At 36.7% G+C, this 21921-nt stretch overlaps 3 protein-coding genes across 5 annotated transcripts in view; 1 reads left to right on the forward strand and 2 right to left on the reverse strand.

Moving 5' to 3' along the window:
• Positions 1 to 394: 394 nt before the first annotated feature.
• LOC107862085 (U2 small nuclear ribonucleoprotein A') lies at positions 395 to 4560 on the forward strand. The gene is made up of 8 exons (XM_016707531.2): positions 395 to 671; positions 782 to 822; positions 898 to 1027; positions 1367 to 1572; positions 2593 to 2766; positions 3664 to 3714; positions 3841 to 4005; positions 4207 to 4560. Exons 1-8 carry the CDS (start codon positions 590 to 592, stop codon positions 4210 to 4212), a joined length of 855 nt encoding a protein of 284 aa, XP_016563017.1. The 5' UTR covers positions 395 to 589; the 3' UTR covers positions 4213 to 4560.
• Positions 4561 to 4944: 384 nt separating this feature from the next.
• On the reverse strand, positions 4945 to 13527 carry LOC107862086 (chaperone protein ClpD, chloroplastic). The gene is made up of 12 exons (XM_016707534.2): positions 12357 to 13527; positions 11048 to 11205; positions 10742 to 10971; positions 10484 to 10592; positions 10280 to 10410; positions 9437 to 9538; positions 9075 to 9356; positions 8886 to 8983; positions 8484 to 8778; positions 5975 to 6208; positions 5631 to 5867; positions 4945 to 5454 (listed from the first exon to the last, which is right to left on the reverse strand). Exons 1-12 carry the CDS (start codon positions 13022 to 13024, stop codon positions 5128 to 5130), a joined length of 2871 nt encoding a protein of 956 aa, XP_016563020.1. The 5' UTR covers positions 13025 to 13527; the 3' UTR covers positions 4945 to 5127.
• A 2036-nt stretch (positions 13528 to 15563) lies between these two features.
• The window catches only part of LOC107862087, a 9872-nt gene continuing 3514 nt past the window's right edge, over positions 15564 to 21921 (reverse strand). For 2 of the 3 annotated variants that reach the window (XM_047409963.1, XM_047409964.1), the window contains 8 exons: positions 19912 to 20170; positions 19241 to 19407; positions 19027 to 19152; positions 17984 to 18035; positions 17783 to 17889; positions 17568 to 17696; positions 17190 to 17279; positions 15564 to 16369 (listed from right to left, as the gene is read on the reverse strand). In XM_047409963.1, coding sequence (XP_047265919.1) covers positions 15842 to 16369; positions 17190 to 17279; positions 17568 to 17696; positions 17783 to 17889; positions 17984 to 18035; positions 19027 to 19152; positions 19241 to 19407; positions 19912 to 20170 — 1458 coding nt within the window. In that variant the 3' untranslated portion in view covers positions 15564 to 15841. The remainder of the gene's footprint in view (positions 16370 to 17189; positions 17280 to 17567; positions 17697 to 17782; positions 17890 to 17983; positions 18036 to 19026; positions 19153 to 19240; positions 19408 to 19911; positions 20171 to 21921) is intronic. The other variant, XM_016707535.2, reaches the window with a different exon arrangement.

Raw genomic sequence — 21921 nt, forward strand, 5'->3', positions numbered from 1 at the left:
TATATATATATATATATATATATTTTCTCTTTGCCATTTCGCTTCATCTCTTCCCTCCAATTTCCTATTCATCTTTCTTTTTTATTTTCAACGAATCCATTATTAATTGTAGATTTGTTCAAAAATTTTATTTTAAAATTAAAAATTAAAAATAAGTCACCTTATTTATGGTATTAATAATTTTAAGGATATTTAAGTTATTTAAACAATAAAAATATCAAATATATCAGCAACTTTTTTTCAATTTCAGTACTTCTATCCAAACACTTATCTACTTAATTTATAAACACTTATTTTATTTTAAACTTTTAGTCATTAAAGCTAAAAAAAATTAATTTTTTAGTCTTTATCCAAATGCGCTCTAACAGTAGTAATATAGCCCTCGTTATATTATATCTTCACTGTCCAACAACAAAATAGAGCACATGGCCGACGAAGGGCAATATAGTAAACTTACCTTAGTTTCTCCAGTATACTCATAAACGGGCTTTCATAAACCTTAAGCAAGTGAAACATAGGGGTTTTTCTTCTTTGAATATCGGCTGTTTATACAAAGAGAAGAAGAAGAAGAAGAAGTAGTTGGACAAAAATGGTTAGGTTAACGGCAGACCTGATTTGGAAAAGCCCGCATTTCTTCAACGCCATTCGCGAACGCGAGTTAGATCTTCGAGGTTCCTCTTCTTCTTCTTCAACCCTAATTGTTTTTTTTTTCAATTCCAATTTTAACCCTCGTGAAGGAAAAGGCTTAATGTTTTATTTGCACTTTGTTGTTTATGTACAGGCAATAAGATTCCTGTTATTGAGAACTTAGGTGCTACTGAGGTTAGTTTTTTTTTTTTTTTTTTTTTGAGTTGGGATTATTTTAGTTATGTGGAGGTTGATTTGTTTTGGTTACAGGATCAATTTGATACGATTGATTTATCTGATAATGAGATTGTTAAACTTGAGAATTTTCCGTATCTGAATCGACTTGGAACCTTGTTAATGAACAACAATAGAGTTACGCGTATCAATCCCAACATTGGAGGTGACACATTATACTGTTGGAGTATTTATGTTCCATTTTAATCCTAGGTCTATTTGTTTTAGAGTTGAATGGTCAAGAACACTCGTAAAGTATCCCGGTTTTTTGAGGTTCATAACCGAACTATCAGGTGTGCGCGCGTGTAAGTTTGCTACTTCAAGTATCAATGATTTCACTTCTTCTACCTGAATGATGGTTATATTTCTGTATGAAAAGTGAATAATTGATAGTTGATGATAGTTCAGATAGGAAACAAACCGGGATACTTTTGGTGTGATTTTGACCATTAGCTCATTATTTTATTAGGGTTCTTATTTAACATGATGTTTGTTCATGTTGCAGAGTTTTTGCCGAAATTGCATACCTTGATTCTTACTAGCAACAGACTTACGAATTTGGTTGAAATTGATCCGCTAGCGTCTCTCCCAAAGCTGAAGTTTCTTAGTCTGCTTGATAACAATATCACAAAGAGACCAAATTATCGCCTTTATGTTATTCACAAATTGAAGTCCTTGCGTTTGTTGGATTTCAGGAAAGTCAAACAAATGGTTGGTTTTGTTGTTCCTTCCATCTCTTCATTTGAATGATATAGGGAACTGTCAAGTGTCAAACACGTTCATAGTTCGGCTTCTGGTTTTGGTTAACTTTGTCCTCCCATTTGGATTGAACTAGGGCGCCGTCCAGAGTTTGCTCAAATATGCAAGAAATTGTATAAAATTAATTACATATCTTGCGGTCGAATTAAAAAAGAAACATTGAATGGGTTCCCAATCTTGAAGAATGCTATAAGCCTTTTCTTCTTTGTTTACAGAAGCTCCTTTAATTAAGTGGGAGGTGTTCAGCATGTTGTCTGAAGTAGTTGCACAAGATAGCACCAAGCTTGCCTTCATAGATAAATGACAGACCTTGTAAATCTCTTTGCTAGAATTTGAAATGGAAGTGGAGTTGACAAGACGTTACATTCCTTGAATAGGTCAAACCCCAAGATAAGTCGTGCCTAAATGAAAAATGTGTAGGTTTATGGATCTGTCTATATATTTGACTTTAAATGAAATTTTATCGTTTTTAAGAAGTATGTAATTTTTTTCTTAAAGCAGAGGCCATGACTAGCTCTCTTCATATAGATGTTGATTATGAGGTCGCCAACATTAAGTGTTCTTGTTTTGAGATATTCTGAGATTTGACGCACAATGTTGACATGTATAATGTTAATACACACTCTTGCTTCTCTAACACAGCTATTTTCTCCAGCAAAAAATGTATACTCGCTCATCTCTTCATTCACGGATGCTCTATAAATAACTGGTTTCTGATTTCATGCTAGAATTTCTGGGGCATGTTCTTAAAATTTGTTCTTGGGTATGTTCTTTAAATTTGTCGTAAGTGCGGTATATTAACCTTGATTTTGTACGCCATGCTATAGAAGCTGGTGTTGCATATGGCTTTATGATTAACAAATCCAAATGTTACATTTTCTCCTTTTTGGTTGGGGGTGGGAGAGGAAGCACCCATAAAGTTACTTTAAACAGCTGTGTATTGAGCCGTCGGATCTAATTTTGTTGCTATAGGAGAGATTGGAAGCAAGTAAATTATTTGCATCACAAGAAGCTGAAGAGCTGGTCAAAAAGGAGTCAGTGAAGACTTCTGTACCTGTTGAGGTTGCGGCTCCTGCCGAGGAACCAAAGGAAGATCAACCACCTAAGCCAGCTGGTCCTACACCCGAGCAAATTATAGCAATTAAGGTACAACATATCATTTATCAGTTGCTGTTTCTTCTTACCCATTCTTTCTTCCGCTTCTTTGAACACATTTTTAAGGATTAGGATGATGGAACAGATTGTTTGGGTAGGTTGGCAATTGGTCCCATGAAATATGGATAGGACCAACCTGCCTGATCTAGAAAACATGGATAGGACCAATGTATTCACTGTCTATGTACGAGAGGTCAATTACTCAGTATCTGCTTTATGTTTGGGTTGTTTTTGGCTGGACTTCAGTTGTAATTGCCCTCACCACCACTGCACACACATACAAACAAAATAAAAATACTCTTTGTACAGCTTTATGGAATAGTTCTCTGCCCTTATAAAGATCACAATCAACTAGTTTCAGCAACAAATGAAATATTTTTTAAGAAGATGTACTGGTTAACAAAAGCAATCTTTATTACTTATAATATGTAGGTCATATAGAGAGAAACAATTAGAAAAAAAGCTATATATTGAATTATAGAAGCACAGTACCTTCTGTGTATGGGGCTTACTTATTGCAATCTTTTTAGAAAACTCATCAGCCTCTTGCAGTGACTTGGGGTCAGAATTAAATAGTTGGCTTTTTTATTCTAATAGGAGCACCCCATGTCCAGTGGAATTTCTTGCTTATGTCAGTGAAGCGTCGCCAAAGGGAGGCTAGAAGGAGCTTATACTTATTGGCCTTGACGCATTATGCTTTTCTCATTAATTATGAAACTGAATTTGGTATATGTATGAATTTCTTGATTATAGAACTGTACATGGTAAACTGAAGCATGCCGAATGACTCACCTATCACGGATTGGGAAAAGAGGACCAAATCCAGATGTAAATAGGACTGCCATTTCCTTTTTTCGGTTCAATTAATTGTTCTTCTTGCACGTGCAGGCTGCCATTGTGAATTCCCAAACTCTTGAGGAGGTGGCTAGACTTGAACAGGTGATACACAAAGTTTTGATTTACTGAAACTAGTTTATTTGTCATTTTTCCTCTTAGACCTTGCTCATATTCCCTTTCTTTTTCTAGTTTGTTTTGGGAACTTACGATGATGTGTAAATTGTGCAGGCATTGAAGTCAGGCCAGCTTCCTGCAGATTTAAATCTTGGTGATTACGATGTTGCTGCTAAAAAAGAAGACAAGAAGGTAACAGATGGCGATGATAAAGCTAACAAGACTGAGGAAAATGTACCTGAACAGAAAACTGATGATGGTCCTACGGATATGGAGCAGGTGCAAATTAACTAAATAAAAATTTAATGACTATTATCCTTCCTCTTGTTCAGGCTTTTTGGGTTATCAGCTGGAACTGGGTTTGTATTTGCATTAGCTTACATGAAGAAGAATATTTGTCTTCCGTTGTGAATTCCAGAAAATTGCACGTACTGTTTATAACACCTAATTCTCTCTGCCTGTTTGTTTTCTTTTTTTCAGGAGTAGACAGTTGGGGTTAATGTGTAATTGAGTTGGAGCATTCAGATGCCAGCACTGTTCAGTCGCACACGGTTTATCTGTGTATGAAGAGCTCTTTATTTTTGGGGGGAGGGGGGGGGAGGGGGGAGGGGGGAGAGAGGGGGATTAATTAATCCATGTAACTTAAGCCATTGTATTCTGCTGTGTACTGAGACCTTTTCTTGCATTTTGATCTTAGAAGACCAGCTGCCAAGTTTATCAAATCTTAGCTTGTACGCATCAGGTGACAAAGCTAAATTAGTAGTGTGTCAAAAGTTGTAGTAAACAAAAATGCGTTTGGCAAGTCCTGCCTTTTTCTTAATTCTCTTTCTTACATCTGATTATCTGTAAGTTCGTGGTGATTAACAAATCACATAGGGGATGGATAGAATGAAGGGGAGCCTTGGAGTAACTGGTAAAGTTGTTGCCATGTCACCAGGAGGTCATGGGTGCCTTGGAAACAGCCTCTGGCAGAAATGCAAGGTAAGGCTGTGTACGATATACCCTTGTGGTGGGGCCCTTCCCTGGACACTGCCTACAGCGGTAGCTTTAGTGCACCGAACTGTCCTTTTTTATAGGGGATGGATGGAATATTGACAACCAAAGCCATCTTCTATCTTAATAAAAGAGGATCGACAAAATAAGGTGAACTATGATGGTTGGCTTCTATATCTTTTAGCAGAACAAATTTTGTAGCTTTAAATACATTGCTCATCAATATACTAAAATTACTAAAATTATTGTAAGAGTACATTTATTGAAAGAATTCTGTGGCATGTCTTTACATGTATGAATCAGCTATATCTAAAACTATACAAAAAAGTTACTCATATACAGGGAGCTATATCATGTGGTTATTACCTTAACAGTACAGATTGTATCAGATAAATAGATACGCCGTCTTCACCGGTTGGTAACAACTGGATTTTCATTCGAATCAGACAATTGGATACCCTGGCTTGACTGGTTAATGACAACAGGATTTCCAGATTCATCTAAATGAATCATAGCAACATCACCAGGCTTGAAATCCCCAGAAAGTACAGATTCACTCAGCAGATCTTCAATCATTTGAGTAACAACTCTCCTTAGAGGGCGTGCACCATAGTTTCTGTCATATCCTTGTTGGCATATTAACTCCATTACTGCTTCTGATACCTCCAAACTTATCCCTAACGAAACGAGCCTAGCTCTTACCTCCTGCAGCATCAGGTTTAATATCTCGAGCATCTGAAACGAAAAAAATACAAAGCAGTTACTCACAGTAGCCAATTACTTTCTAAAGAAATGCGCCAGAATGAAAGATCGTCATATGGTCCATCTCAGTTCTCAGATCAGTGCAACTTCTTGAATCAAACTAATGGTCATCAAATAGGCTACAAGATGTAGAGGTATATTATACGAACCTGGGGCTTCTCTAGTGGACGGAATACCACTACTTCATCTATCCTATTCAACAGCTCTGGGCGGAAATATGTTTTGAGCTCCTCCAACACTATTGCTTTCATACCAGCATAGGAGGCGGCTGACTCATCGTCAGCAAGCAAGAAGCCAATGGTATTCTGTCTACCCTTTACAATGGCCGTCGAGCCCACATTAGAAGTCATAACTATCAAGGCATTCTTGAATGACACTCTTCTTCCCTATTGAATCAAAGTCCCATAATTAGCAATGCCAAGATCCAAGGATAAAGAAATTCTTCAGTTGAATAACTTTTACAATCTATCATGTGGAATATTTAAAATCAAACCTGAGAGTCTGTCAGGTGACCATCTTCAAACAACTGAAGGAGAATATTGAATATGTCGGGATGAGCCTTTTCAATCTCATCTAGCAGCACCACAGTGAAGGGCTTTCTTCGGATAGCTTCAGTAAGAGTCCCTCCTTCTCCATAGCCTACATAACCAGGAGGCGATCCAATTAACTTGCTCACAGTATGCCGCTCCATGTATTCACTCATATCCAATCTTAGCATGGCAGATTCCTGGGCAAACACCAAAAGATAATTCAGTGAGTATATATAATCCACAAAACCAAGTGATCCTTTAGACAGAACAAAACCAAAGATAACAAATATAACTCTAGCAACTTAATGGTGAGCTATAATAGATGTATAATTCTTGATGCTATCTTATCCACAACTTAATCTAGAGTTGAACTGAGAATGTTGTTCAGGTGAATTTATTTGATTCAATCATTCACTAACGTCACAAACCGTCTAGAACCAAGAGATCCAAACTCAAAGTTATGAAAAGATTAAAAGCATACGTACGCTCGAGCTCATTCAGTAATTTTGATTTATTACCAAATTGCATCTAATCTACGTGACTAGAGAGTTCTATTTTTCAACGGATTAGGTGATTGAGACTTCTTCTGTTCTCTCTTTTGGGGTCAGGGAGGTGGATGCAAGGATCTAGTTAATGTAGCAGATTTTTCAGATACATAAAAATGCTCGCCTTCATTTCATTATTGAAATGGATGAAGGAATATCTGATCCTGGCAATGGAAAAAGAGATTTGCAATAGTCCAATAATAGAGCCACACGTATGTCTAAACTTGCAGTACTTATTAGAGGCCACCAATAATCAGAAGTCGTACGCCAACATTAATTGGTGGCGTCTCCAGCACTTCACGTAATAGCCAAAGAAACCTGTAATGGCCACACAGCACAGGCTCCAGCATCCTTTGCCTCTCACTTTTTTTTATTATTTTCTGTGTCGAGGACCAGCTAAAACACAATCAGCAGAGTCATATTATCATAGTTTAATACTTTCTTTATCCAAATAATCACTACCAATAACTATCAGCACCAAAACGGTCCTAAGAACACTACTAATATCACCAATACCTATCCATTGCCACGTAAGTGGCTGGATTGCAACTTTTTGAACAAAATTTTCAGCAGCAAAAATTGGTGACAGTCTGGTGAAAACTAAGGCATCTAGAATGAAAAGATCAAAGCAGATTTCTTATCCAACAAAATTCTTCACAAATTCTGACAGATTAATAAAGGCAGACTTTGTTTGCCCAAATTATGCAGCCAGGAATCCTGATCAATATATTCTATGTTTAACAACACAACAACAACAACAACAACAACAAACCCAGTGTATTCCCACAGCGTGGGGTCTGGGAAGGGTAAGATGTACGCAGTCCATACCGCTACCTCCGAAGAAGTAGAGAGGTTGTTTCCGATAGACCCTGGCTCAAGATAAAGGATAATAAACAAGGGGATGGATGACATAACCGAAATAATGAATAAGAAATAATAAAATAAAAATCAGAGACATGAAATACGGGAAATAAGAGCAACACGGAATAAGAAAAATAAGAACTAAGAAATAAGAAATAGGACACCTACCTAGTAGTAACATACACTCACATACCAAAAACACCTATGTACACTGTCCTATGATTACTAACCCGGCTACACAAGAACTCTCTTGACTGCTTGCTACAACCCACACACTAACACTAGTCTTCTACCCTTATCCTCGACCTCCACACCTTCCTATCTAGGGTCATGTACTCAGTAAGCTGAAGCTGCTCCATGTCATGTCTAATCACCTCCCTCCAGTATTTCTTCGTCCTACCTCTACTCCTCCTGAAACCATCCAACGCTAGCCTCTCACACCTACGAACCAGGGCATCCGCGCCCCTCCTCATCACATGCCCAAACCATCTCAGTCTTCCTTCCCGCATCTTGTCCTCCACCGAAGCCACTCCCACCTTCTCCCGGATAATCTCATTCCTAACTCTGTCCCCTCTAGTAAGCCCACACATCCAACGCAACATTCTCATTTCCGCCACCTTCAATTTTTGAATGTGAACTTGCTTAACTGGCCAACACTCCGCTCCATACAACATGGCCGGACGAACTGCCACTCTATAGAATTTGCTTTTAAGCTTAAGGGGCACCTTCTTATCGCACAACACTCCCGAGGCGAGCCTCCACTTCATCCAACCTGCTTCAATACGTTTAGAAACGTCCTCATCAATCTCACCATTCCCCTGGATCATAGAGCCAAGATACTTAAAACTATCCCTCTTACAAACATCCTGGGAGTCCAACCTCACCACCACTTCGTACTCCTGCCTCGAGTCACTAAAATTGCATTCCAAATATATTCTATGTTTAGATGACCAAAATCATGGGAAGTAATATCACTTAGAGGTTTATATTTCTACTCAATTGTTTAATCTAGAGACACATTCTTTTTCATGAATGATGCAAAACAGCTTATTATATTAATACTTACGGAACCAAAATAAGATGCTGCCAAAGCTTTAGCCAGTTCAGATTTTCCAACTCCAGTAGGACCACAGAAGAGCATCGCTGACATTGGTCTATTTGGGTCCTTGAGGCCAGTTCTGGATCTCTTAACAGCCCGACAAATGGATGTAACAGCCTCATCCTGACCAACAACCCTTTTCTTAAGCTGCTCATCAAGACCAACCAGAAGCATTCTTTCATCAACAGTAAGCTGCTTAAGGGGAATGCCTGTCCAGAGTGAAGCAACTGCTGCTATTTCCTCAGGTCCAACTACTGGGGGTCTAGAGTAAAATCAAAGAATGTAAGTTAATTTACTCCTGGTTTAAAGACTTCAGATGATCACTGTTCTATTATAATGCCTTGCAGGAATATGGAGGCAGGTACATACTCATCTTCAGCAGATGTAGAAGACGAAGCTGGCTGAGAATGAAGTTCACCGCCATCATTCAACGCATCATCATTTTCAGTCAGCTTGCTTGCCAGGATCTGTTTGAAAAGAGGGCACAGGTTGTTGTTTTTAGATCACATAAGGAAGTTCAAATTTTTAACGACGTGCAAAAGCTAGACAGACAGTTACCACTTCATGCATGGCTTGAACAGCTCTAATTTCCTGCCAATAATCACTTGGTGGTTGTGAGAGTACAGAAATCTGCTGTTCCTTTCTACTTTTGTGAGCTTGCATACGAGATTTACTACCAGCCTCGTCAATAAGATCAATGGCTTTGTCAGGAAGATACCTATCTGGTATATATCTTGCTGATAGTTGCACAGCAGCATTTATGGCTTCCAGACTGTATCTACACTTATGATGTGACTCATATTTTTCACGCAACCCCAACAGTATCTGGACAGCATCCGCCTATATAATTTAGGGACAGGAAAATCTGTTAGGACATTACACACCCACTTGTGCATACATATGCATACAGTATTATTCACCTGACTAGGTTCATTAATCAAGACAGGCTGGAACCTTCGGGCAAACGCCTTGTCTTTCTCAATATGCAATCTGAACTCATCCATGGTGGTAGATGCAATACACTGTTGCAAGAAAAAAGTTTATGCGCAAAGTTCATAAATCCAGATTCTAAACATCAAATGATCATTTGAGTTTAAACAACAAATATCAAAGGATATGCATAGATGTAAAACACACACATTAAGACATGAATATAAAAATATTTGTGTTCTTTTGTGTGTAGGCACCGATGTGTCTGTTGGGATATCCTTTTCTCAAAGAATAGGAAGAACCTTAGGTGCAGAATCTACGTAAAAGGATGAACTGTGTTTTTTCAGCGGGGTCTTTTTTCTGTTTTGTAAATTTAATATTCAAAGACAAATTTATATTTGATAGTAACTTTGAGGAATGCCGGGGGTCTATCGGAAACAACCTCTCTACTCTATCTGAGGTAGTGGGGTATGGAATGCGTACACTTTCCCCTCCCCAGATCCCATTTTGTGGGAATACACTGGGTATGTTGTTGTTGCTGTTGTAGTAGTAAATTTGAGGAACAAGCAGGTCAAGGGACAGTAAAGAGGATAAAAGAACATATGCTCAAAGAATACAGCAGAGTTACGCCAAAACCAACTCCTGAAAAATTAATTCAGCATCGCTGAAGAAAATATGCATGTGTCAATGGCTCGAAACATTCTTCCCCGACCAACAGAGTAACCAATAGTTTATTTGACAAGTTCATCACACCTTTTACGTCTAAGAATGGAAGCCCACCATTATGAATGCAACTACATAGAGTAGTGCAGGGAACCAGAACAGGAAATTACCTGCAGTTCACCCCGGCCAAGTGGTGGCTTTAGCAAGTTAGCAATGTCAAGACCAGAGCCCTTATTTCCCCGTCCAACTGTGCCAGCACCGACAAGAGTGTGGACCTCATCTATGAACAGAATGATATGGCCTGCAAATTATGTCACTAGGCTTAGCCAATGATCAAAGAATTTGACCAAATTTTACTTCCATTCTATGCTCACCTGACTTCTTTACCTCCTTAATTAATGTAGTCACACGCGCCTCTAGTTCACCCCTCTCCTTCGCACCTGAAATCAATAGGCCAATGTCTAAAGACATTACCCGCTTTTTCTGTGTACATAGCAGAAAACCACTAGTTAAGTTGGTGCAGTAGCTAGTGGAACAAGAATATAGGAAATACATATTAGATTGATAAATGGGTCACGGAATCCCAAAAAAAAAAGGAAAGAAAGAAAAATGAAAATCGGAATAAAGCCCACCATTAAAAATGCAGGAATATTTCCCTCAGCAATGTTTATCGCCAGCCCTTCAGCTATCGCTGTTTTGCCAACTCCAGCTTGACCAAGCAGAATAGGATTGTTTTTTGTTCGACGGCAGAGTATCTCGATCATTCTCTGAACTTCAGTGTCCCTGCCAATTACTGGATCTATAAGGCCCTCACTTGCACGGGCAGTAAGATCTACACAATATTGCTCCAGAACATTTTTCTCTGCTTGAAACAAAACTCATTTGAGACAGTATGCTGAAACAAACACTAACAAGAGAGTGAGAGGAACTGGCCATACCATTTGTTTTCTCCGCAGATCTGTCGATAGTTATTTTTCCAGGAAAGGATTTCTCACGTGATCTTTTGAATGAAATTGGCTCTCTACCATCTTTAGCAAGCTCTCCTTGAAGCCTGGAAATTGCCTCAGCTGCCAGATAATTTACATTTGCTCCTAACCTGAAATTAGGTCAGTCTACCTCCATGCAAGTCTTATATGCATTTCGTTTGAAGACGACAGAAAGATAATCATATTGCAAGACAGAAAACATATTATACTCAATCAGGAAGGTAAAGATGGATATTAACCAAGCAGGTGCCATTGCAACATATAAATTTACAACAAACAAGAAATCAGTAAGGATTGTTTGTTTATCTATTTATCGACAACTAAATCAGTATGCAGTGTCTCAAGAGCCTTTTGACTTCTACTACCTTGATTCTGAAAGTATGGTGAAACAAATTTGCATGCGAAGTAATAACTCAACGTTATACCCATATTCTACTCATAGCTTTCAGAAAAAACATGAGGTAAAGCAGAACAATTGTTCATGCATAACACATCATTGAAAATACAGAATTGCTTATCAACAGGAGGTCAATATTAAGCTATGATTCTCAGGCCTACAACTTTCAAAAGAATATGTACATACATGTAAAAAGAAGACGAGAAAAGACAAATACCATTCATAAGTTCAAGACAGAATACAAAGTTAAGTAAACAAAGGAATATTTCCCTCTGGTATCTTCTATACCTTGGAGCCAGAACAGCACTAAATGAGAAGTTTATACAGAATGTAAAATATGGCAAGCAAGAACAGATGAGTCAAGGAGGACTTTCTACCGAATCCCAACTCCATATTCCTAGAATTATACGATAAGCTGATTGATTCCTATCATACAGTCACAAACAACATTCCATTCCTCAATTTTAGAAGCTGTTTTTGGATTTCAAAATAAGAAATCATTAACTAATCTATTCGTGATCCCAAGACATTTCTGCTGATCAAAACTCCTACTATTTTTGTTCTTACATATCCTCATTGTCAGGTAACGCCAACATGCTGCCTATAGCAAGGCCCACAAGAGGGCTGGGATGGCCCAGGTCGGAGTCACGATGGAACATGGCACTTGCTTGGTGGACATAGTCGAGAAATAAAGTTGCGCTCTTGCTATCAGCTATAGCTTTTTGGCATGATGGTAAGCTTAATCTAACACTCATCATTCATTACTTGCTTTCTCAATCAAAAAACCAGCAGTGCATATACTAAAAACAAAAGTACTACCAAAAAGAAAAAAAAGCTTTCATGAAAATGACTATCTTATAATACCTCTTGAGCACACGACCAGCGTTGCCATCATCAACAGTAAACAAACCAATAGCAATATGTTCAGGAGCAATAAAATTATACCCCATAGTCCTCGAATACTCAACAGCAGCCTCAAAAACCCTCTTAGTACTCGACGAAAACGCCACATCAGTAGCTGAAGTAGCAGAACCAGAGTCCTCACTCTCCAATTTCCCCTTATCATTCTCCAATTCATCATGCCAAATACTCGTAACAGCTTCACGCGCCTTCTCAATAGTTATCCGTGACCCAAGAAACCCACCAGAACTCCGATCCTCGGCGATAAGACCAAGTAAAAGATGCTGCGTAAACACCATATCTTTGCCCAAAGCCTTTGCCTCCTTCTGCGAAAACATCACAGCTTTAATTGATCTTTCAGTAAATCTCTCGAACACCCCAGATACAATATACAAAGAACGCTTGACTTTACGTGGAATTGAACTGCAGGGGCTATGAGAAAGTGAAATTCCAAAAAGCGTAGAAGTAGAACTGCTAGTACTAAAAGTAGTAGTAATATGAGAGGTAGAAGAAGGGCAATATGGGAAAAGGGAGAAAACTGTTTTACATCTTCTGTTTGGGTATACAGAAACATAGCGATTGAAGCTTAGGGTGGAGTTCACCGAAAGTGGAGAAGAACAAGATAACTCCATTCAACAATAACCAGAAAAACTCGTCACCCAAAGTATAAACTACAACTAAAAATCAATAAACAAGAACAAAGAAAGAAAAAAAAAAATGAACAACAAAGAAGATGAAGATGAAGGAAATAAAAGTCAAAAGGGGAAGATGAACTTTTTATTTTACTTTATTTTCAAGGATTCATAAACTGTGTAATAATTTTTTTATATATATAAAGAAAAATTGTTAAATGGAAGCCCTCAGGAGGGAGAGTTGGAATTTGGAGATTGGAGAAGACAACACGTTAAAGGCAATTTTTTTTTGGGTGAATAAAAAGGGGGAGAAAAGTGTTAAATTTATATTCAAAAGTCTGTGCCCAGAAAAAAAATAACTTTTCTATCAATATGCCTAAATGTGTCTTTTTATTAAGAATACTGATACTGACAAGAAAAAAAAGAGTACAAATTGTGTTTTCCTTTTTACAGATTATATCTTTTGTCTTAAGAAAAATTGATAATAATTGTGTATCTAATATTATTCATTGTACGTACAACTTTCAAAACCTAAAATAATTGAAGCATATTTACCAAGTAAAATTAAGACTTTGTTATTATATGGAGTAACATTTTTATCTATTTTTAGTTTTTAAGTAATTTTTTTGGCAATCAACATTTGATCTAGTTGCATGCATAGTGATGCATCTTTGTGCTTCCATTTATCATAACTTAGAGAAAAGGATTGCACATTATTGTTCATTACTTTTATCTCCATGCATTAATCAGTAGATCATACAGTTGAGTGTTATGTACTCTTCAAGTATTGCTTTAATTTATTTTATTTTGTCTGGTACAATTATGATGACTATTCCTAACATGATTTAATCATTCAAGTAAAGGACCCAGCAGAAGAGTTGGGCGGAGCCGGGATTTCAACTAAGGGGTTTAATATTTGATGAAAATCTAGTCGAAAAGGAGTTCAACACCTACTATAGATACATAAAAATAATTTTAATCATATACAAATGGTATATTTTTCGGTCGAAAAAAAACTCGAATGAACTTCTACCAAAGAACTGGCTCCGTCCTGAGTGGGGTTGTGTGTATAGGGATGGTAAACAAGAATAATGCATAGAATCCAGTAGATGCACGCAATTCCTTAGACATAAGACAGGAGAAAAAGAAGCTTACGGAAAGGATGCCTTCTTTGCTTTTGATTCAAACAAATTCTCATTTTCGAGAGGGGACAAAATATGTCCATTCTCATTTCTACAGACTCATTTTTTTAATGACATTTAAGGTTTATGTTTTCCTTTTTATGTGCTTATTATAAATTTACTTTTCCAAATGCTACTAGTACTTGTTTCCAATTTAATTTTTGAGGGGATAAGTAACATGTGTACTTATAGATAAAATTAGGCATAACTTCCATTATAGGGTATTGAATAGTTGAAGTAGCTGAACGCTTGAAGATTTTCTTTTGGTATATAATACTCCTCCGAGAAATCACATATTATTAAAAAAAGATATATTAATATAGTTTATTTTTACTTGTTCATATTTAATTTGACACGTCCAATGAAGGCAGTACTCACTAAAATAAGCTCCTGTCTTTTCATCCTTTGTGTGATCCCATTATTGGTCCACTTGGAGCCAACGAAATGGGGTGTTTCTAGATTCAGAATATTCCAATCAAAAGCCAATTGGACTAATGCTCTTTTGACTTGATTAAGTCAGACAAAAAAACGTGAGCAAGGTGCATGAACGACTTAATTTTGTGCAATTGAAAACAACTTTCTTCTTATCAAACATTAAGAGAGAAAGCTAATAATTGCAATAGACGACAGGAAGCGTAAGCAAATTTCAGAAATTAACAGTTAAAACATGTGGCCGAAAGGAAAGGGACATTCAATTGGCCTTTTTCTTTAGTTAAAATATACTCCTAATGCTAATGTTTTTAATCTTTATTATCATCATCTACACTCTTAATTCTGCTAATTCCGGTTCCTATTCACATATCAAACGATTTTATATTTTATCTATTAATTACATAATAATACCATCAAATTGCCAAAATTTCCTTACGTCTTGGACCATTCCACTTTCTTGCCACAAAGAAACTTTTTGTTTTATTTATTTATTTATTTTGGTCAATAAGAAAGCAACCTAAACCGGAGTCTGTTTCTTGCTCCCTTCGTGCAAAAAACATCATTTTAGCAAAAAAAAAAAAAAAAAATCTCAAAATAAGTGTTTCATTAGGAATTCAAAAAAATTAGCTTTATTTTTCCCATCCATAATAGTAAAACTATACTTTCTATTTATTACTATTTTTCTTTATGCCGTGAAATGAGCCAAAGACTTATTCTGAGACAGAAGGTGTATAATTATCAATGCTGAAAGTCAACTGTAGGCTTTAGCAAACCAATTAAACAAGCTAAAATCAGTATTTGTATATAAAATATCTTCAAGTTTCCAGCTTTAATGAAAATTAAATAATTCTGCACTTGAGGAAAACGTGCCAGATTGTTACAGTTGACATCCTATGTCGATGGAAGAAAAATCAAAAGAAAGCAGCTGTCCAAACACTGTTTTATTTCCTCTTTATAAATCATGCCTTATACAATGTCCTTTTCTTTACCTTTACAAGTACAATGATACATACATTTTCACATCTTACTAAAGATTCTCTTTTTCGACAATAATCATACAACAAGCTTTATATTCTATGTGGCCCCCTAAAGTAAAAGAAAGGGAGAGGTTAAACTTTGGTATCATCAGAATAGCTTGGACCAAGCAGCTACAGTATATATCTAGTCCTACATTATTATACCTGAATGTGATTGGTTTAAGATTCTAACAGTTCTCTGATGAATCAACTTGACTCCATAGTTCCTCTGCATAAGCCTTTTCGTCTTCTTTCTCCTTAACGACAAAGTCGGTAGCCTCAATCACTTCCTCTTCCTCAGGAATTTCTTCCTGCATCCATTCGTCCGACTCTTTTGCTGCCCCACATACATCTCTCTGACACTTAGTTTGCTCGATCAAAGCTTCCCTCATCTCCTGTGGGGTAGCAGGCTTGTCTGACGGTCTGTATTTTGGTGCAGGCACGACAAAGGGTAAAACTATATCATCTAAGTTTGTCCTTTGGTTTTTCTTTACTTCAGCATCTGGAGGGGGGTTAATAAATAAGATACCTAGTTCATAGTTAGAGACGTGAAGTCTCGAACCTAAACTAGAATAACTTTTATTTCCATTGAATTTCTTGTCATGTAAACCAGAAACCTGACGCCCCCATGCAGCTTCACTGAAATTGTGTGATCCACAATAAACCCATCCGAAGGAGGATGCACCTTTCCTCGATAGAAATCTTCTTCGAGCAACCTGCCCACCTCATATATATATTTTGTTGTTATTAGTAACTTCCAAGTGAGCACTGAACATGAATAAGAATTCATTATCTAAATCGACACCTTGACACTGTTCTTAACCAGAGATATTGTGAGGTGCGTGTATGTGGTGTGGGGGAGCAATGTGAGATATGAGTTTCTGGCAAACAGGTAATGATGATTTTGCATGTAAAAGAAGCACTTCTTTCGAGCCTAAAATATTTTGCTCAAATCTATTATTTATTTTTTTAGTTTCCACTGTTGTAGAAACCATAAAACCCGGGAAACTAAAAGTCTTCTGAGAATTCTAGAAAAGATGAAAAAGACTTGCCCCGTTTGTTCCAATAGAAACCAACATGGGTTAAAAGAATACACAAGATAAGATCATCATAAACATCAAGTAGAAAATTGACCATGGCATATCACCACAAGGCGATAAAACCATTAGTTGAGAGTTACGAATGCAATTAGCATCAGGATTTTCCCAGAACGTCAGCACAAGAAACAAGCATATAAAAGCTTAGACCACCAATAGCATGAAACAAATTAACTTGGTTTTATATCTCAAAAGACATTTGTCTGCAAAACAGCGAGGCCATATAGTGAAGCAGCAACTGGACAATTTATATTAGAATTTAGAACAATAACTGATTTCCTCATTGTTCCTCGATGGAAAAAACAAGCAAAAAACCATCTCTTGTAACATTTTCAAGAACACCCGTGTTTTAAGAAGAACCCTACTTTTAGGACTAACATAATTAACTGTCAGATGTGTAATAGAAGAAATGATTCAATTGCGTTCTGGTAGCTTTTACCTTGACATGCATGGGATACCCAATTCTGTTGCCATAATAAGGAACAGCATCATGTAGAATGCCCATAGTTTTCAACCGATGCCAAGTTTTCTGAGAAACAAAATATCAAGTAAAGCCTTTTACTTAAATTGGAGTAAATGATTGCTCAATGACTTGATAAGAAAGAGGAAATTCATTCTTCCAGTTGTCATACACAATTGTTTTTCACTACAACAACGACAAGAATACCCAATGTAATCCCACAAGTGCAGTATGGGGAAGGGTAGACTGTACGTAGACCTTAGTCCCTACCTTGGGAGATAAAGCCACAATCGTTTTTCTTTAGCAAAAGTGAAAAACTTGAATTAAGGACAAAAAGGAGAGATCAAATTAATCTACCTGTGAAAAGCACAATATGCGCCTGGATGCCAAGATTCCACTGCACGCATTTTTCACTCGTTCAATGGTAGGAAAAATAATTCTAATCGATGGGTTCCTCAATTCTTGGCTCACACTCCAGCAGCCCCACTACCAGAAAAAACAAGGACAATCTCTGAACCTAATAATAACATAGTACTGAAGCCAAATCATACAGTTTCATGATAGCTACTCACATCTGGATCAGATTCCTCCGATTCAGAGAACCTTGATGACCGCTTCCCAGCTGCTGTTGAAAATGCAGCTAAAAATTTTGCATTGATGGACCCAATTGAGGATGCACCTTAACAAAATAGCAACAATAATTAAAAATGATTAACTCAATATATTTTAACTGAAAGAGCATGATAATCACCAAGTAATCATGAAAAACTCACCAAATACAAAATCAGTTTCTAAATGTTCCGGCCATTTAAACTGACCCAAAACCTGAATTCAAGATGCAACAGAAGGAAATGTGAAAGTCGGGATATAACTGTTAGAGATAAAGATGTTATCTATCGAAAAATTAAATCTGCCGAACTTTATTTTCCGGCTGACTGTTCCAACTTCCACTTATACATACATTTTGAAACACCACCCGATATAAATATTTTGCATGCTTCTAGATCCACTAAACAAGAAGCTATTGCTCATCGTACACCTAAAATACCAAAAATTAGACTCTCCTGGAAAATGATGCATCTATTAATATGTATGCCCTTTCATTGTGAAATTACCACAATAGGTCATATACTCTTAAACTGTATAACGAGTAAATAGCATACATCTGTAATCTCAACAGAATTGGTGTCTACATAATGCTAATAAACCTTCCTAGGAACTCACAGAAAGAGTGAAGTCTTCAAAGATGCAACAATCATGTGTGATGTGCCATGTTTTTACTGAACACCACCCTACAGTCAGACTTACCCAATAACCGCAAGCTCGTTCGAAAAAAATTTGGAGAACTTGTGAAAGTGATGTGCAGTAACAATAGCTATCTCGAGAAAATTGTGAAAGCGATGGATAATGCATTAAGAATAAAATTGACTAAATCATGCCTAAGCCCCATAAGCCATTAGACCACGGTATCCAAGGTAAACCATCACTTGAGCCAAAAAAATAAGTCCACACAGAACAAGGTGTACATAGAAAATTTTCTATTTTGTGATGTTAATTGTAACTGTTTGTTACTTTTGACTTGACTGCTGTCTATACAACTGCTACACTTAGGGTGGCAACATGAGAGGGGGTACAAAGCACGGGATTTAAGAACATTTGTCACAACTGAAACAAGTGCCTGTAAGCCCATGGTTGAAAATTATATGGGGCTGACACCAAAACAATGGTGACCAGTAACGTTTACAGGCCCAAGACATAGTAGTTACTTTAATTGCACCAATTGAGAATCAGTTTAGATTTGACATATATGTCCGACCTTTTCAGAAATTACCTCTTGAATCCGCCAGATTCCCCAACACCTCTGAAGAGATGCAATAAGTGTGCAGATTGCAGAAACGTGTTCAGCTCTAATAATTTCTGAAATGGCTGAAAAGGATGGACCCTGCAAGGTTGTGATCTCAACGTGACTCTACTAGACACATGACAAATCATTTCAAAAGAATAACTAAAAGAGTGTAACAGATGAATACCTGTGATACATGCAGTATCAACTGTACTTTGCTGCTGCTTCCCTCTAAAGCAGCACTAAGAACTTCACTTGGAAAAATATATGCAGAAAACACAAAAATACCACTGTCCGAGAGTGGCGCAACCCACTTTGCATAATTCTTCGGAAGAAATCCAAGTTGAACACATTCTAGCACACACAAAAGCAAAAGAATTGGTTCAAAATTAATAACCAGAAGAATAGCTTGGCAAAGGGAAGAACACAAAGGAATATTCAAATCTATGGCACTATATAATTTAATAGTCTGCCCCTCTTACAAAGCGACAAAAAAGTAAGATGTTAACGCGAACAAGACTGAGCTCCTTCCTTAGATAGATGTTAAGTGAAATGCAAAATTCAGCTCTTGCTAAATTGCTGTCATAAAGCTGAAACTACTTCTAGATTTCATTCTTCAAGCTGCTCTGACCATTAGTATGTCACAGCCACCCCCACCGGCATTTATAATAAAGTCGCTTCTGATTAAGGAAATGAACATGAGAAAAGAATCACTGTCAAGTGGAATTTCTTGGAAACCCAACTGACCCTAGTGAAGATACTAATCATTTACATTTCAATACAGCTGACCCAGATAATAGTATAAATCAGCTAATCTTCCATTTCAAACATATATATATGAAGTGGAAAGTAATTTACCCCCTAAAGAAAGATCTTCAGGATTAGGTACATGAATGCTAACAGCATTTGCGTCAGCTGGTATATTTGAGTCTCTTCTTAGAATAACTTCTGACATTCCAGATACATCTTCACCACATCTCCTAAGGTAAGCTGCAAGTTTCTTCAGCCGTGCTCCATTAAGATCCGCTGAAGTACGGAAGATATGACTTAGACCAGCCACTGATGCTTCAACAGAACCCACTGACTTAAAGTAACATAACTCTGGCAAACAATCACCCTACAGTAGTACAAGTAGTGCACTTCAAACTACACTTCACCAACCGCACCCAAATAAAATGCATCCAAGGTTATCCCTTACTAATAGAAGTGATAAAAAGGGGAAACAATGAAAGAATATTCAACTAGTTGAACTATATACATGAGGGAATTTACAAAACAGCACAGCTCATGAGATATGAAAACTTAGAAGAGAGAACCTTTTTTCTCCTAATATCAGATTTTTTTATTTTTTTTGAAACTGAAAAAAAAATAAAAATTCTGCTATTAGGAGAAAGATAATTCTCTCTTCTGAGTTTTCACATCTCCTAATATCAGAATTTTAAAGTGGATTTTATTCAGACAACAGGTAAACAGATCTTCTTAACATAAAACCTTACTGTAATGGGGTGGATTTATTTAGATAATCTTCAGGTGAATACCTTTTCACCCACTCAATCAACAGGGAGCTGTTCTAAATTTAAGATAATAGAACACGTAAAGCTAACAAATTGTCATGAGAAACTCAGACTACTCAACAAATTTAATCCCCAAGGGCCAAGGCAAATGAGAAAAACTACCCCTGTTTTTTTAGAGATTGTATGTAATACTCTTTATTTTGAGAAACTTTATATTCTCAAATCTCAACCTTAAGATGTCCATGCCCATAAAAGCTGGAACAAATGCATTCACAGAGCCTTTTTTTTTCTTTTCTTTTCTTTTGTGTGTGTGTGTGTGTGTGTTTGTGTGTGGGTGGGTGGGGGGATTCATAGAGAAAGGGAAAGAGATTGTATTTCTATTTAAGCAAAAATCATCAGTAATTAAATTTCTTAAATTCATATTTCAGATTGATGTGCAGAGAAATCCAAGTGCATCTTTTTCCCTAGCACATCCACTGACAATATCATGTCTTACATGCACTGTTTATTAATACCACAAAGCATAAGTCAACATCAGGGGTAAGCTGTAAAAAGTACAAAGATCACTGTCAAAAGGTTTTTATATTTGCTTTCATGTATTTACACACTAACAGGTAATTGCTTTAAAATCCTCTGCAACAACAGAAAATACAGTGTTCAATTGTTCAATCAGGCACTCTACCATAAGAAAGACATCTAACAGTTCAATCAAGCATTTTACCATAGAGAAAAGGAAAGAGATTGTATTTCTATTTAAGCAAAAATCATCAGTAATTAAATTTCTTAAATTCGTATTTCAGATTGATGTGCAAAGATATCCAAGTGCATCTTTTTCCCTAGCACATCCACTAGCAATATCATGTCTACATGCACTGTTTATTAACACCACAAAGCATAAGTCAACATCAGGTGTAAGCTGTAAAAAATACAAAGATCACTGTCAAAAGATTTTTATATTTGCTTTCATGTATTTACACACTAACAGGTAATTGCTTTAAAATCCTCTGCAACAACAAAAAATACAGTGTTCAACTGTTCAATCAAGCACTCTACCATAAGAAAGACATCTAACAGTTCAATCATAGTTTCATGTTTCACCTTATACGTGATTGTGTCTGAAGTTTAATTAAATAACGATAATAATAATCATATATTCAGTATAATCTCATACGTGAAGTCAGGTATAAGAGGATAGCTGGTAGACAGAACTTAACCCTACGACATGGATGTAGAAAGTTTGTTTTAGAAAGAATCTTTGAAAAAAAAAATATTCTCAAATCTCAACCTTAAAATGTCCATGCCTATAAAAGCTGAAACAAATGCATTCACAGAGCCTTTTTTTTTTTTTTTTTTT

This window comes from Capsicum annuum, chromosome 3 (assembly GCF_002878395.1).
Source record: "Capsicum annuum cultivar UCD-10X-F1 chromosome 3, UCD10Xv1.1, whole genome shotgun sequence".
NCBI classification, from domain to species: Eukaryota; Viridiplantae; Streptophyta; class Magnoliopsida; order Solanales; family Solanaceae; genus Capsicum; species Capsicum annuum.